The sequence below is a fragment of the Aegilops tauschii genome, chromosome 6, assembly GCF_002575655.3.
Source record: "Aegilops tauschii subsp. strangulata cultivar AL8/78 chromosome 6, Aet v6.0, whole genome shotgun sequence".
Taxonomy (NCBI): domain Eukaryota; kingdom Viridiplantae; phylum Streptophyta; class Magnoliopsida; order Poales; family Poaceae; genus Aegilops; species Aegilops tauschii.
Genome location: NC_053040.3, coordinates 7,679,387 through 7,693,863, shown reverse-complemented (window position 1 = coordinate 7,693,863; position 14,477 = coordinate 7,679,387). Strand labels below are relative to the sequence as shown.

General features: G+C 44.5%; 1 protein-coding gene across 1 annotated transcript; it reads left to right on the top strand.

Moving 5' to 3' along the window:
* The first annotated feature begins 298 nt into the window (after positions 1 to 298).
* Positions 299 to 13,098, top strand: LOC109774092 (uncharacterized). The gene is given in 5 exon segments (XM_040391575.3): positions 299 to 561; positions 630 to 1,594; positions 1,597 to 2,012; positions 2,014 to 2,671; positions 12,723 to 13,098. Coding segments are annotated over 4 exon segments (2,142 nt in total). The 5' UTR covers positions 299 to 561; positions 630 to 699; the 3' UTR covers positions 12,896 to 13,098.
* The last annotated feature ends 1,379 nt before the right edge of the window (positions 13,099 to 14,477 follow it).

The window sequence follows — 14,477 nt, the reverse complement described above, 5'->3', positions numbered from 1 at the left end:
GAAGGCACCGTCGCAGTTGGTCGATCCTCTCCGAGACACTCCGGGTGAAATCCGGGATCACTTCGATCGGACGGTGGCGGCGCTCCGATGTCGTGCCCTTCCTGAAGACACCGATTTGCAGACCTCGGCTCGTCGATGTTCTGCTATGTCCTTGTTTATTTATCTGAAGTGGTGCTTTGTTACTTATGGTTCGTTTGCTTGGTGGTGTAGCTGATCTTTAGCATCTTTGTATCCAGTCGAGTGCTAGCGCGAGAGCCTTTTTTTTGTCTTACTAAAAAAAGAAACAGCGGGCTCCGATATGTTTTTATTCAACAGAAGGCCACTTCTTCAGAGGGAAGAGGGCCAGTGGCGGCGGTGGAAGTACAGAGTGGTGCCGGTCGTCCTCACCGGCGTCGGGGACGCAGCGCGCGGCGACGGAAGGCCGTATTCTCGTCAGGGCCGCCGCAGCCAGCACCGAGCGCGGAGATCTCGTCCTCAACGCTGCGGCCGTGTCGACCAGCTCGCCGGCGGCCAGATCTCCTGTACAGCGCATTTACCTACTGCAGCAGCTGCAACTCGAAGGTGAGCATCCTGGCATCTCGTCCATCTTGCTCTGCTTTCCTTCCTTCTAACCCCAGGTTCATGCCCAGGCTGCGCCGGTGGTGAGCGGCGGCGGCGCCATCCTATCCCCTCGAGGGATTCTTCCGGCCAGGTGGAGCTATGAGCCGCCGCTTTGTCCCCGTCGACAGACGCATCTTGGAGCAGAACATCAAGGCTCGGTACCACGCCGGAGACATTGGCACCGAGGATGCACTCCACCTGTTTGACGAATTGCTCCAGTGTGCTGGGTCCTCCTCGATCCGTGCCATCAACTATCTCGTTACTACTGTCGGCCGTGATTCCCCTGCGCTCGGCGTCTCCCTCTTCAACCGCGTCGCAAGTGCCAATGTGGCACCAAACAGTATGACGTACACCATCCTCGTTGACTGTTGCTGTCGTGCTGGCCGCTTGGACCTCGGTTTCGCTGCCATGGGCCACATCATCAAGATGGGATTTGCAGCAGATGCTATCGTCACTTTCAGCCACCTACTCAAGGCCATCTGTGCGGAGAAGAAGACCAGCTATGCAATGGACATCGTACTCCGAATAATGCCCATGTTTAACTGCGTACCCGACAATTTCTCCTACAACATTCTTTTCAAGGGTCTTTGCAACGAAAGGAGAAGCCAAGAGGCTCTTGAGCTGATTCACATGATGGTACAGCATGGAGGTAGCTGCCAACCTAATGTGGTGTCCTATAACACCGTAGTTGATGGCATGTTGAAAGAGGGTGAGGTGGACAAAGCTTACACCCTATTTTCTGAAATGCTGCGTCAGGGGATATCACCGGATGTTGTGACCTGTACTTCCATCATCTCTGGCATGTGCAAGGTTCATGCAATGGACAAGGCTGAGGAGGTTCTTCAACAGATGCTTGATAGAAGAATTCTGCCAGATGCTGCCACATATAATTGTCTGATACATGGATATTATTTATTAGGACATTGCGAAAAGGTGGATCGGATTTTCAAGGAAATGTCTAGAAATGGCGTTCAACCAAATATTGTAACTTACAATATACAGATTATCTTTGCAAGAGCGGAAGGTGCGCAGAAGCTAGGAAAATATTTGATTCTATGATCGGTTTGGGCCAAAAACCGGATGTTACTACCTACAGTATTCTACTGCATGGGTATGCTATGGAAAAATCTTTTCATGATATGCATTGTCTCATTGATTTGATGGTAGAAAATGGTATTGCACCAAATCATCCTGTCTACAACATACTCATATCTGCATGTGCTCAAGAAGAAATGGTTAGTGAGGTAATGCATATATTTACAAAAATGCGGCAGCAAGGATTGAACCCTAATGTAGCGAACTATGGAGTGGTTGTAAACTTGCTTTCCAAGATTGGCCGAATGGATGATGCTATGTCCCTATTCAATCAAATGATAACTGAAGGATTAGCTCCTGATATCATAGTTTTCACCCCCCCTTATTAGTGGTTTCTGTTCTTGTGGCAAATGGGAGAAGGTTGGTGAACTATTTTCTGAGATGTTGGATCGCGGCATCTGTCCCGACACAGTGTTCTTCAACAAAATTATGGACCGCCTTTGCAAAAATGAAAGGGTTATGGAAGCCCAAGATCTCTTCGACCTGATGGTACACATGGGTGTGAAGCCTGATGTGTGTACTTATAACACACTGATAGGTGGATACTTGTTCGTTGGTAAGATGGATGAAGTGAGCAAGTTACTTGACAATATGGTCTCAATTGGCATGGAACCAGATGTTATCACCTATAACATACTGATTGATGGTTACTCTAAGAATGGAAAGATAGATGATGCATTGGTTGTTTTTAGGGGGATGTTGGAAAGGAAGGATAAGCCTTCTGTATTCACTTTTAATATTATGATTGGTGCGTTGCTTAAATGTCGCAGGAAGGAAGAAGCAAAAGATTTGTTTGACGGTATCTGGGCCAAAGGATTAGTTCCTGATGTTGTTACATATAGCTTAATGATACTAAAACTTATAGAAGAAGGTTCTCTACAGGAGTCTGATGATCTATTCCTTTCTATGGAGAAGAATGGTTATCCTGCCAATTCCTGCATGCTAAATGCTATAGTTAGAAGGTTACTTCAGAAAGGCACTGGTAGAAAAAAGCCCTTTAGTCCCGGTTCGCAGCAGCCTTTAGTCCCGGCTGTGCAACCGGGACTAAATATGCGCGACTAAAGACCCCCCCCCCCTTAGTCGCGCCTCTTACGGACCGCGACTAAAGGCTTTAGTCCCGGTTCTTGTGGTTGACCGGGACTAAAGGCCCGTCCACGTGGGCTCCAGTGGTCCGTCGGGGCGGAGGACCTTTAGTCCCGGTTCTCGTGGCCAACCGGGACTAAAGGCCTCCTCCGCAGGTTTAGGGTTTTAGCCCCCCTAAACCTGGTTTCTTTTTAGTTTGGAGTGTTTTATTTCTTTTATATTTTATTTTGTGTTTTATTTTAATTTTGATAAAGTTTCAGTACACATATTCTACGCTACTATATACATGCATATGAAATTTCAAACAAGAAGAATTCAAGAGGAATATATAATATATATTCAATCTCGGATGACCATATACAACTTCGAACAAGTTTCCATACACAATTAGGATGGATGACCATATACAACTTCGAACAAGTTTCAATCTCGGGTATGCATATAAATTTCTTCGTCCTCGGTATAGTGTTCTCCTTTAGGATTGATGACTTCCCTCATGAAAAATCCTGCTAATTCTTCTTGAATTGGTCGGAAGCGAGCTTCTGGACTAAGCCTCCTCTGCAAGTTATCCATCGTGTTCCGCACGCTATCCGATGCCTTCCGCTCAGAGGTGTGTCTCTGGATGTTCTCACAAACATAGTATCCACATAGATTGGTCCCCGGTGGCTGCTTATCCACATTAACTAACCTTCTGAAATCTAGCTCATGTTTGAATTCACCGACAATTTCTTCTGAGAACCGTCTCCAAACCCTACAGGGCAAAGAAAATTAAATGAACAAGGGAGTTATTAGTTACTTGATATTAGGAAATGAACGAAAGAGGCCGATCGATATAGAGCTCAAATGATTGAAAATAATTACTTTTGCAGCATTTTTCTCATGTCGGCCCAACGCTTTGGATCCGAATCCATAGAGTCCATGATTAGAACTCTGGAGGTGTGAAGTTCAATATTTATCAGAATCCAGTGGAACCTGCGGACACGTTACATGCACAGTCATGCATAACTCATCGATTAGACATACCATGCATGGAGTAAACAAAAGAGAATGGGCACAAGAGAGAAACACTCACCCAAAATGGTAAGGAAATAGAATATGACTTTTGAGTTGATGCTTTCTAAGAAACTTGTACAACTCTTTCTCCACGTCTTCGGGGTGATGTTGTAACACATGTCCATTAACGATATGTGGGTCAATGAACCCAACATCATGGATGTTTCTTATTTTGCATTCCCAAATCTTCAATCTGCATAATAGCGTACGCAACAATATAGTTAGGATAATATATATATATAGTGCAGGCAATGAAGAACGAGATGAGGTAGAAATAAATCACTTACAGAACATAGCAACTCAGCATAGATTTGTCGAGGTCGCGCAGATTGAACAGCTGGAACAATTCACTCATATGAACTTCTACAGAGTATCGTTTGGTGTGATGCTCATCTGTAACATCCGCGTAAACATATTCTTTGTCGGCCCATGTTATGAATTGCTTGTACCAACGTAGCAGATTTTGCATTTGTGGTGGTAGACTCTTTTCCCGCGCAGGCTCGACGAGAGGCCCATTCCGCACATATTGTAATGCTATCTCACATACTGGCGCATCCTCAAGGCCTATGAAGGCACGAAGAGTCAAACCCATCTCGGACGCTTGTTTCATGGCACTCGCTACAGTCAATCCAAGTGCTGCCGCAGCTGCTATGATCTCGGGGTCCTCTTCCGGACCGGCTTTCACTATGAGCGGGGGGATCGATTGTTTCTTCTGCATCCCGAGCTGGTCAACTTGTTTCCCACTTTTTTTACTTTCTTCTTTCTCCTCCTTCAATATTTTTGCTTGCCTACGAAGTTCATGTCCATAGTCGTCAGGCATATTCAGCTCGGCTTGGGACGGTGTCGTCAAAAAATCCTTAGCCCACTTCTTTTGCTTCTCAGTGAATACTTGCTTGGGCTCAGGCTCTTTTTTCGCCTTCATATCCGCCTTCCATTTCTCATAATCAGCAGACGCGGCCAATTTGGTTTCAGCTTCACTAAGTTCCCCAGGCCTTGGGAGGAGAGGCTTCAGTGATGGCTCCGGTACCCTTGTGGTCTTAGGTACATAAGGGTCCAGGTTAATAGTCCAGGAGCGGGTTTCCTTGCTGTCCGCCTGCTTCTGCTTCTTCGCCGGAGGTGGATTAGGGGGCGTCGTACCCGCCGGAGGAGGATTGGGGGGCGTCGTACCCGCCGGAGGTTGTGGATCGGGGGACGGCGTCGAATGGCGTGAAGGAGGTGTAGGTGAACCACCACCACCGCCACCACCGCCACCACCACCACCACCACCATCGGAGGGGGTGGACTTGCTAGCCTTGGCGCCTCGCCTGGAAACACTATGTACTTCTTTTTCCATAGAATGAACTGGCGCTTGACATCTCCAAGTCTTCTCTCCCCTTCGGGTGTAGGTTTGTCAATCTCCAGGTCCTCAAACCCTTGGACTATGTCTTCCACCGTGACACGAGCATAGCCATATGCAATGGGGTTGTTGTGGTGGAGTGCTCCAGGTGTACAGGGTAAAGCACTGCCGCTAGCTACCTTCGTGGAAACGTTCCCCACGGGATAATCCAGATCACATTCTTTCATCTCCTTTACATCATCCACGGGGTAGTGAGGCTCCGGTGCACGAATCTCGATCATCGGTGCACTAGCACCAGGCGGGGCATCCGTGGAAGCCACGCTGCTTCTCCGCTGCTGGCTTCCGCGATCCGCTTCATGATCTTCATGCGGCCCTGCAGCCGATTTTTCTTTCACTAGTTCATGCACGGTCTGCTTCAACTCATGGAGTTCCGATGCAAACTTCGTCATAAGATCTGCATCCCGGCCCGTCTTTCTCTTACGGCTTCTGTAACAGTACGGGTCATTGTCCTGGGAAAACCCTACTTTCCACGGAACTTTGCCTTTGCCTCGTACACGTCCTCCGTGTTCATCATTCCCGAGGGCTGTTGTCGGTGCGTCTTTCTCTCTGTTGAACTTGATCAAGCCCTCTTGAGCTTGGGTCATTGCGTCAATAAGGGCTTGGGTGGGAGCAAACTGTCTCTGCCGGTGAACACACACCCCTGTCTCCGGGTCTAGCGATCCCCCATGCCCGTACCACCAGCTTTTGGCCCTTGGGTCCCATCCCTCTGTACCTAGAGGGATTCCTCGCACCCTCAGGTCCTCCTCCATCTTCTGCCACCTAGGCTCCGAAAGGCGGTATCCTCCTGGCCCCATAATATGATGGAACTTTTTCTTACTCGCATTATCCTTATTTTTTCGATATTTCCTTGAAATGCTCCGATTGCTTTTGCCTCACAAATTCTGGCCAATCATCTTTCAGTTTCTCATGTTGTCCATTGAAATCCGGAGTCTTGCCCTTGTTGACATAGTCACGGGTTAAATTTTTCTTGAAGTTCCGGAATGCTTCGCCCATCTTCTGAAGAGCGAACTCTTTAACTAGCCTCCTCCTCTGACGTCCACCCGGAACCTCGTTACCGAATTCATCGACTTTGTTGTATTCCGGAGGTAGAATGAAATGTTCCATAAGCTTTCTCCAGCACTCCTTTTTTGTTCTCTGTTCGACAAAACTGAAACCAAGACGTGTCTTCTTTGGCTCCTTCCATTCCTGGACGGTTGATAAACTTTGCATTGGTTGATAAACTTTGAGGTGTGCTGTAGGGGCTTGCCGGTTTCACTGACAAACTCAATGGTATATGTTTCTCCTGTTTTCATCGCCTTGGATTTGCCACGCTTTGTCGTACTCGATCCGGAGGGCTAAAAAAAGAAAGAGAGTCGCGCGCGTTAATACATATGTATTCACATTTCAGTAAGTTTGTATCACGAGACGCTCAATGTATATATATACCTCGCCGGAGGTGGTTGCTACTTGCAATTCGAGATCGTCGTTTGTTGACGGTTGACCTCCGTCGACAATGTCCGTTCCTTCACCTTCTTGATCATCGACAATCTCTCTTCCACCGTCAAGGTTCAGAAAAGAAGAGACTACATCCTCTTGTTGCTCATATTCTGAGCCCGGCACATAAGGAATCTCGTTGTTGATGATGCCCATTAAATAACGTTCAGCCTCCGGATCCCTAAGCGGCTCGGCTCTATCGTCCGCCATATGTCACTCCTGCATGTAGTAAAAATTCTTTAAGTACAAAGGAATTAAAAAATAAGATTAAGGGGACATAGAGGAGGAGGAATTAAAAAATAAGATTATTGAGCACTGCCAAGTATTTTGTTTTGTTTTCTTCTTTTTTTCTTCTTCTTCCTTTCTTCTTCCTCTTTCTTCTTTCTTTCTTATTCTTCCTTTTTCCTTTTTCTTTCTTTCTTCTTCTTCCTTTCTTCTTCCTTTCTTCTTCTTTTTTTCTTCTTCCTTTTTTTCTTCTTCCTTTTTCTTCTTCCTTTCTTCTTTCTTTTTTTCTTCTTCCTTTTTTTTTCTTCTTCCTTTTTCTTCTTTCTTTCTTCTTTCTTTTTTTCCTCTTCCTTTTTCTTTCTTCTTTTTTTCTTCTTCCTTTTTCTTTCTTCTTTTTTTCTTCTTCCTTTTTCTTCTTCCTTTTTTTCTTCTTCCTTTTTCTTCTTTCTTTCTTCTTTCTTTTTTTCTTCTTCCTTTTTCTTTCTTCTTTTTTTCTTCTTCCTTTTTCTTTCTTCTTTCTTTCTTCTTTCTTTTTTTCTTCTTCCTTTTTCTTCTTTCTTTCTTCTTTCTTTTTTTTCTTCCTTTTTCTTTCTTCTTTTTTTCTTCTTCCTTTTTCTTCTGTTTTCTTTTGTTTTCTTTTGTTATTCTTCTGTTTTTTTCTTCCTTTTTTCCTTTTTCCTTTTTTCTTCTATTTTTTTCTTCCTTCTTCTTTCTTCTTTTTTTCTTCTTCCTTTTTCTTCTGTTTTCTTTTGTTTTCTTTTGTTTTTCTTCTGTTTTTTCTTCCTTTTTTCCTTTTTCCTTTAGTCGCGGTCCGCCTCCCCAACCGGGACTAAAGGGTTTTGGCGCCGCTTTCGTTCCCGCGCAGAAAGACCCTTTAGTCGCGGTTGGGGACAACAACCGCGACTAAAGGGTACCCTTTAGTCGCGGTCCGCCTCCCCAACCGGGACTAAAGGCATTGTGCTGGAACTGGCGCGGTGCGGTAGGATGTTTAGTCCCACCTCGCTAGCCGAGAGGCTTCGACAGTGGTTTATAAGCGCGGCTGCGCTGACCACTTCGAGCTCCTCTCAAATGCAGGCTTACGGGCCTATTCTGTCACTATGTGCCTGTGGGCCTACTGGGCCTTCTGCGGGCCTGAATCCTGGCCCATTGATGGGTTTCTAGTCGTATTCAGGCCGTGGTGGCCCAGTAGGTGGCATATTTTTATTTTTTGCCTCTTTTTTGTTTTCTTTTTTGCTTTATTTATTTTGTTTTGTTTCTACTTACAACAAAAAACTTATTTATTTTATTTTATTTTGTTTCTAATTACTTATTTATTTTACTTTATGATAATTATTTTTGCTATTAAAGTTTCTAACAAAAAAAGTTCTTTATGAAAATTCTTTCAGCTTTCAATGACTTTAGTTGAATCAATTTTATTTATGTTATTAAAATTTATTTTATTTTGTTTGTACTTATATATTTTATTAAAGTTTATATTATTTTGTTTCTAATTCATTTTAAAATCTTAAAAATACAATTATATATCAAAAAAATCAGAAAATAAAACTAATTCATTTTAAATTCTTAAAAATACAAATAATATATCAAAAAAATCAGAAAAATATAACTAATTCATTTTAATATCTTAAAAATACAATTATATATCAAAAAAATCAGAAAAATAAAACTAATTCATTTTAAAATCCCTTGAAGGTTTGACAAAAGGTTTGATACATCATTCAGTTCATCGACCAAATACAAAGTTTGGTACAATAAATTATTACACATCAATTCTTCCCTTGTGTCCCTGCTTGCTTACGATTGTGCCGTATCCATGGAGCATCCTCATCATTTAACTTAATGCTTGGGTCAGTGTTCACTTTGAAGGGCGGAATTTGACCAAACATATTATAATCTTCTGACATGTCTTTCTTGTCCTCCACTCCCACGATGTTTCTTTTCCCTGAAAGAACAATGTGGCGCTTTGGATCATCGCATGATGTACTGATCATTTTCTTATCTTTCCGTTTCCTCGGTTTGCTACTCATGTCCTTCAAATAAAAAACCTGAGCGACATCTTTGGCAAGGACGAATGGTTCGTCAAGGTAACCAAGATTGTTGAAATCCACCATTGTCATTCCGTATTGCTCGTCCACCTTTACCCCACCTCCTGTTAGCTTGAACCATTTGCACCGGAACAAAGGGACCTTAAAGGAGGGTCCATAGTCAAGTTCCCATATCTCCTCTATGTAACCATAATATGTGACCTTCCGCCCATTCTCGGTTGCTGCATGAAAGCGGACACCACTGTTTTGGTTGGTGCTCTTTTTATCTTGGGCGATGGTGTAAAATGTATTCCCATTTATCTCGTACCCTTGGAAAATCGTTATAGTCGAAGATGGTTTCTTGGCCAACATGTACAGCTGATCTCCAACATCATTGTCATTCATTAAATGTTTTCGCAACCAACTGCCGAAAGTCTCCATGTGGGCCTTTCTAATCCAGGATTCAGGCTTCCTCGGGTTGTCCGAGCGTAAAATATTCTTGTGTTGCTCGAAGTACGGAGCCACAAAGCTGGAATTTTGCAGAACTGCGTGGTGTGCTTCAGTCATAGAATGACCGTCCATACATATCGTGGATTTCCTTCCGATCTTGCCTTTTCCACTTAGTCTCCCCTCGTGCCGCGATTGAGGAATACCAATCGGCTTAAGGTCAGGAACATAGTCAATACAGAACTCAATTACCTCCTCATTTCCATAGCCCTTGACGATGCTTCCTTCTGGCCTAGCACGGTTACGAACATATTTCTTTAATACTCCCATGAACCTCTCAAAGGGGAACATATTGTGTAGAAATACAGGACCGAGAATGGAAATCTCTTCGACTAGGTGGAGCAGGAGGTGCGTCATAATATCGAAGAAGGATGGTGGGAACACCAACTCAAAACTGACAAGGCATTGGACCACATCGTTCTGTAACCGTGGTAGATCTTCTGGATTGATTACCTTCTGAGAGATTGCATTGAGGAATGCACATAGCTTCACAATGGCTACTCGAACATTTTCCGGTAGGAGCCCCCTCAAAGCAATCGGAAGCAATTGCGTCATAATCACGTGGCAGTCGTGAGACTTCAGGTTTTGGAACTTTTTCTCCGCCATGTTTATTATTCCCTTTATATTCGATGAGAAGCCAGACGGGACCTTCATACTGCTCAGGCATTCAAAAAAGATGACCTTCTCTTCTTTGGTAAGAGCGTAGCTGGCACGACCTTGAAACCATTCCGGATGCCGGTCATCTGGGTCTTTCAAAAGTTGCTGGTCCTGCCGTGCTTCCTTTGTATCATTTGTCTTCCCATACACGCCCAAGAAGCTTAGCAGGTTCATGCAAATATTCTTCGTAACATGCATCACGTCGATTGCAGAGCGGACATCTAGGACTTTCCAATATTCTAGCTCCCAAAATATAGATTTCTTCTACCACATGGGTGCGTGCCCGTCAACTCCCCGCGGAACTGATTGTCCGCCAGGACCCTTTCCAAAGATGACTTTCAAATCCTTGACCATATCAAATATCTCAGCACCAGTACGTTCCGCAGGCTTCGGCCGGTGATCTGCCTTGCCGTTGAAATGCTTGCCTTTCTTTCTTACGTTATGATTTCGGGGAAGAAATCGACGATGACCCAGGTACACGTTCTTCTTACAATTAACCAAACGTACACTTTCAGTCTCATGTAAGCAGTGCGTGCATGCATTGTATCCCTTATTTGTCTGTCCCGGAAGGTTACTGAGAGCAGGCCAATCGTTGATGGTTACAAAAAGCAACGCTCGTAGGTCAAATTCCTCTCCTTTGTGCTCATCCCAGACACGTACACCAGGTCTGGCCCACAACTGTAAAAGTTCATCAACTAATGGCCTTAGGTACACATCGATGTCGTTCCCGGGTTGCTTTGGACCTTGGATGAGCACTGGCATCATAATGAACTTCCGCTTCATGCACAACCAAGGAGGAAGGTTGTAGATGCATAGAGTCACGGGCCAGGTGCTATGGCTGGAGCTCTGCTCGCCAAAAGGATTCATGCCATCAGTACTTAGACCAAATCTTATGTTCCTTGCGTCAGCTGCAAAATCTTTGAACACTCTGTCGATCTTTCTCCATTGCGTTCCATCAGCGGGGTGTCTCAACTCCCCGTCGGACTTACGGTCCTCTTTGTGCCATCGCAACGACTTGGCATGCTTTTTGTTCATGAACAGACGTTTCAACCGTGGTATTATAGGAGCATACCACATCACCTTGGCGGGAACCCTCTTCCTGGGTTTCTCGCCCTCAACATCGTCACCAGGGTCATCGCCTCTGATCTTATAACGCAATGCAGTGCATACAGGGCATTCATTCAAATTCTCGTATTCACCGCGGTAGAGGATGCAGTCGTTAATGCATGCATGTATCTTCAGAACCTCTAAACCTAGAGGGCAGACAACCTTCTTTTCTTCGTACGTACTGGCGGGCAACTCGTTATTCTTCGGAAACATATTCTTCAACATTTTCAGCAAATTTTCAAATGATGAGTCACCTACACCTTCCTGTGCCTTCCATTTTAGCAAATCCAGTGTGCAGCCCAGCTTTTTCAGACTATTATCGCATCCTGGATACAACGACTTTTTGTGATCCTCTAACATGCGATCCAAATTCTCCCTATCCTTGTCAGTTTCGCAGCGTCTCCGTGCATCAGCAATGGTCCGACCAAGATCATCAGCGGGCTCATCATGTGCCTCTTCTTCACCTTCACCTAACCCTTCCCCACCTTCAGCATCATCCTCCATGAAAGTATCACCGAAATGATCATGATAGTTGTCATCGATATCATCCCCTTCTTCACTTCTTCCATTCTAACCTCTCTTTCTCCATGCTTGGTCCAACAATTATAGCTTGGCATGAAACCGTGCCGAAGCAGGTGCATGTGAACGTCTCTTGAGGAGGAGTAACCCTTCTGATTCTTACAGACAGCACATGGACAAATAATAAAACCTTGCTGCTTGTTCGCATTTGGCACTACGAGGAAATCTTTCAAACCCGTAGTGAACTCGCCGGAGAGTCGGGGACCGTACATCCATTGCCGATTCATCTGCATTATTATTATATAAAGTATATAATTAACCATCATGCATTTGTTAAACTAACTAGCTAGAAATAATACAAATTAAACAATGAACTACACACATGCATATTTTATCAATGACACATGAAAGGTTCAAGTTGCTAACCGCGATCGCGGAGGAAAAATAAATGAGAAAGCTCAAGTGTGGCTCGGACACTTCATATCATGTTTGTTTCAGGCTCTCGGGCATTTCATCGAACACCTTGTGTGCATAGGAGGAACCAAAAGCAAACCCACCACCCCCTTCTGAAAATTATGAAGTGAGCTGAGTGAAGTGAAGTGAGCTGAGTCCTATATATAGGGATGGGCCTTTAGTCCCGGTTGGCCTGGCCAACTGCGACTAAAGGCCTTCGGGGACCTTTAGTCCCGGTTGGCCAGGCCAACCGGGACTAAAGCCCCTCCCGTCCGCCAGCTGGATGGGCCTTTAGTCCCGGTTCGCCTGGCCAACCGCGACTAAAGGCCTTCGGGGACCTTTAGTCCCGGTTGGCCTGGCCAACCGGGACTAAAGCCCCTCCCGTCCACCAGCTGTCGACCGAGCGCGCTGGGCCCAGATAGTTGGTCGCGGGTCTCCTCCCGAACCGCGACTAAAGACCCCTTTTGTCGCGGTTCGATTATTTTGGGGACTAATGGGGGCGTATGGAAGCCTATTTTTCTACTAGTGAGGGGAGATGCCCAGGGCTGGGACTTATTTGTCTAAAATTGATGAGAGGAATTTCACCCTTGAAGCTTCCCCAACTAGCTTGTTGACTGCACTTGCTTCAGTGGGGAAATGTCAGGAATATAAGGGGTTACTGCCTGAAAAATATCACTGTTTTCTGGAACAGGGCACTGATTGAAACCTTTTCTAGAGATTTTTCCTAGATGTTCTCGAGTGCTAATCGGCGGTTGAACTTCTCTTTGTAGGTTACTTCTTCCAACCTTTTCTTTTTTTAGTACGTCTGAAATGTAATAATCGTTGGAGAAACTGTAGTAAACTTCTCTGACTGTCAACCCTTTCTAGAGATTTTTTAGTACTTCTTCCAACAAGCTAGTAGTAAACTTTCTGACTGTCACCATTTTGTTGATCCACTATATGTGTTTCATACATATGGATGGCTACTACTTCAAGGGAGTTGCATATTTGGCCTCAGCTAAGCTGCAATTTTTAATTAGTATTGTCAGTCCTGGATTTGTCCTAATAAGTTATCCTTGGCACCTTTTGCCTTGCTTTTCTGCTGTACTGATGGTCATTTGCTAGATATTCAGCCCTTCATAACTTGAGTAAACTTTGGAGTAAAGCTATGGCAAGTTGGCAACCATTGTACTCCATTAGACTTCAAGAACGACCACAATCAATGCATGGTAGGTTAAACTGTCAGAACTATTTACACTCCTAACTGATAAGGATTTAGGATCTGTTTAGTTTGAAAAACTGTTTATAACAGAGCTTCCTTGGTTTCTAGCTTGCCAACAAGGACCAAAGGAGGACAAAAAAAGAGAAGGAGAAATGGTGTCATCCTAAGCCATGCATGTTCAAGTTCATAAGATAAATAATGGTCTCAGAAATACGGCTAGCAATTGCTGAGGAGAAGAAAACTTGAGCAGGCAGCACAAAGAGCTATAAATATAGGGAGTTATTAACTAAAATTGGCTACCTCTTGCTGATGAGAAAGAATAAGCTGTAGTATGTATCCGAATAGCTAGCAGATGACAAAGTCCAGAGTAGGGCAGCTGGGGTCTGTGCTGAGTGCTGTCTCCGCAGTCGTGAGACTGCAGGGGATGTTCTCGATTCCAAAATCAAAAGGCCTAGTACCATTTAGACTACCAATACTGAATAGACACTCGTTCATTGTTTGGCTGAAACAAATCTAGAGCTTTTCTAACTTGAGCATTGATCCTGCTTCAAACATCATCTCCATCCCGTTCCTGTACCCATCACACATACGGTAAACGAAATCACTCAGGCGTGGGAATCCCATTTCACCGCTAACAGTCTTTCTCCTCTTAGTGTCTGAGCGAGGAGAGCAGGTAAGCCTCCAAGGATGCAGAGGTCTTCGTACAGTTCAATCCATAATTACTGAAGGTTGACGAGGGAACCCATCCAATTCGGAACCCTTGGGGAGGTTGACCACCAGGTCGACCAAGCGGAGCAGGGCACCATTCTTCTTCCAGTAATAATCTGCAATCACAATTCCAGATAGATAAAGAACGAAGATTGTATGTCCCTCGTTCATAGAGAGAAGATGCAGTAGCTTTCATGCACTCCCCTTTTGTATCTTCAGTGGCCTCTTGATCATCGCTAAGATCAATATTCAACTTCGTCAGATTCTGTAGTTGGCCAAAATCTTGAAGAAATTGAATTGGCTGCTTAAAGGTTCTGACCTGTTTCAACATCTCTAGTGCTTGCATCTTGCCAATTCCTCCATCAGGAAATGTAAC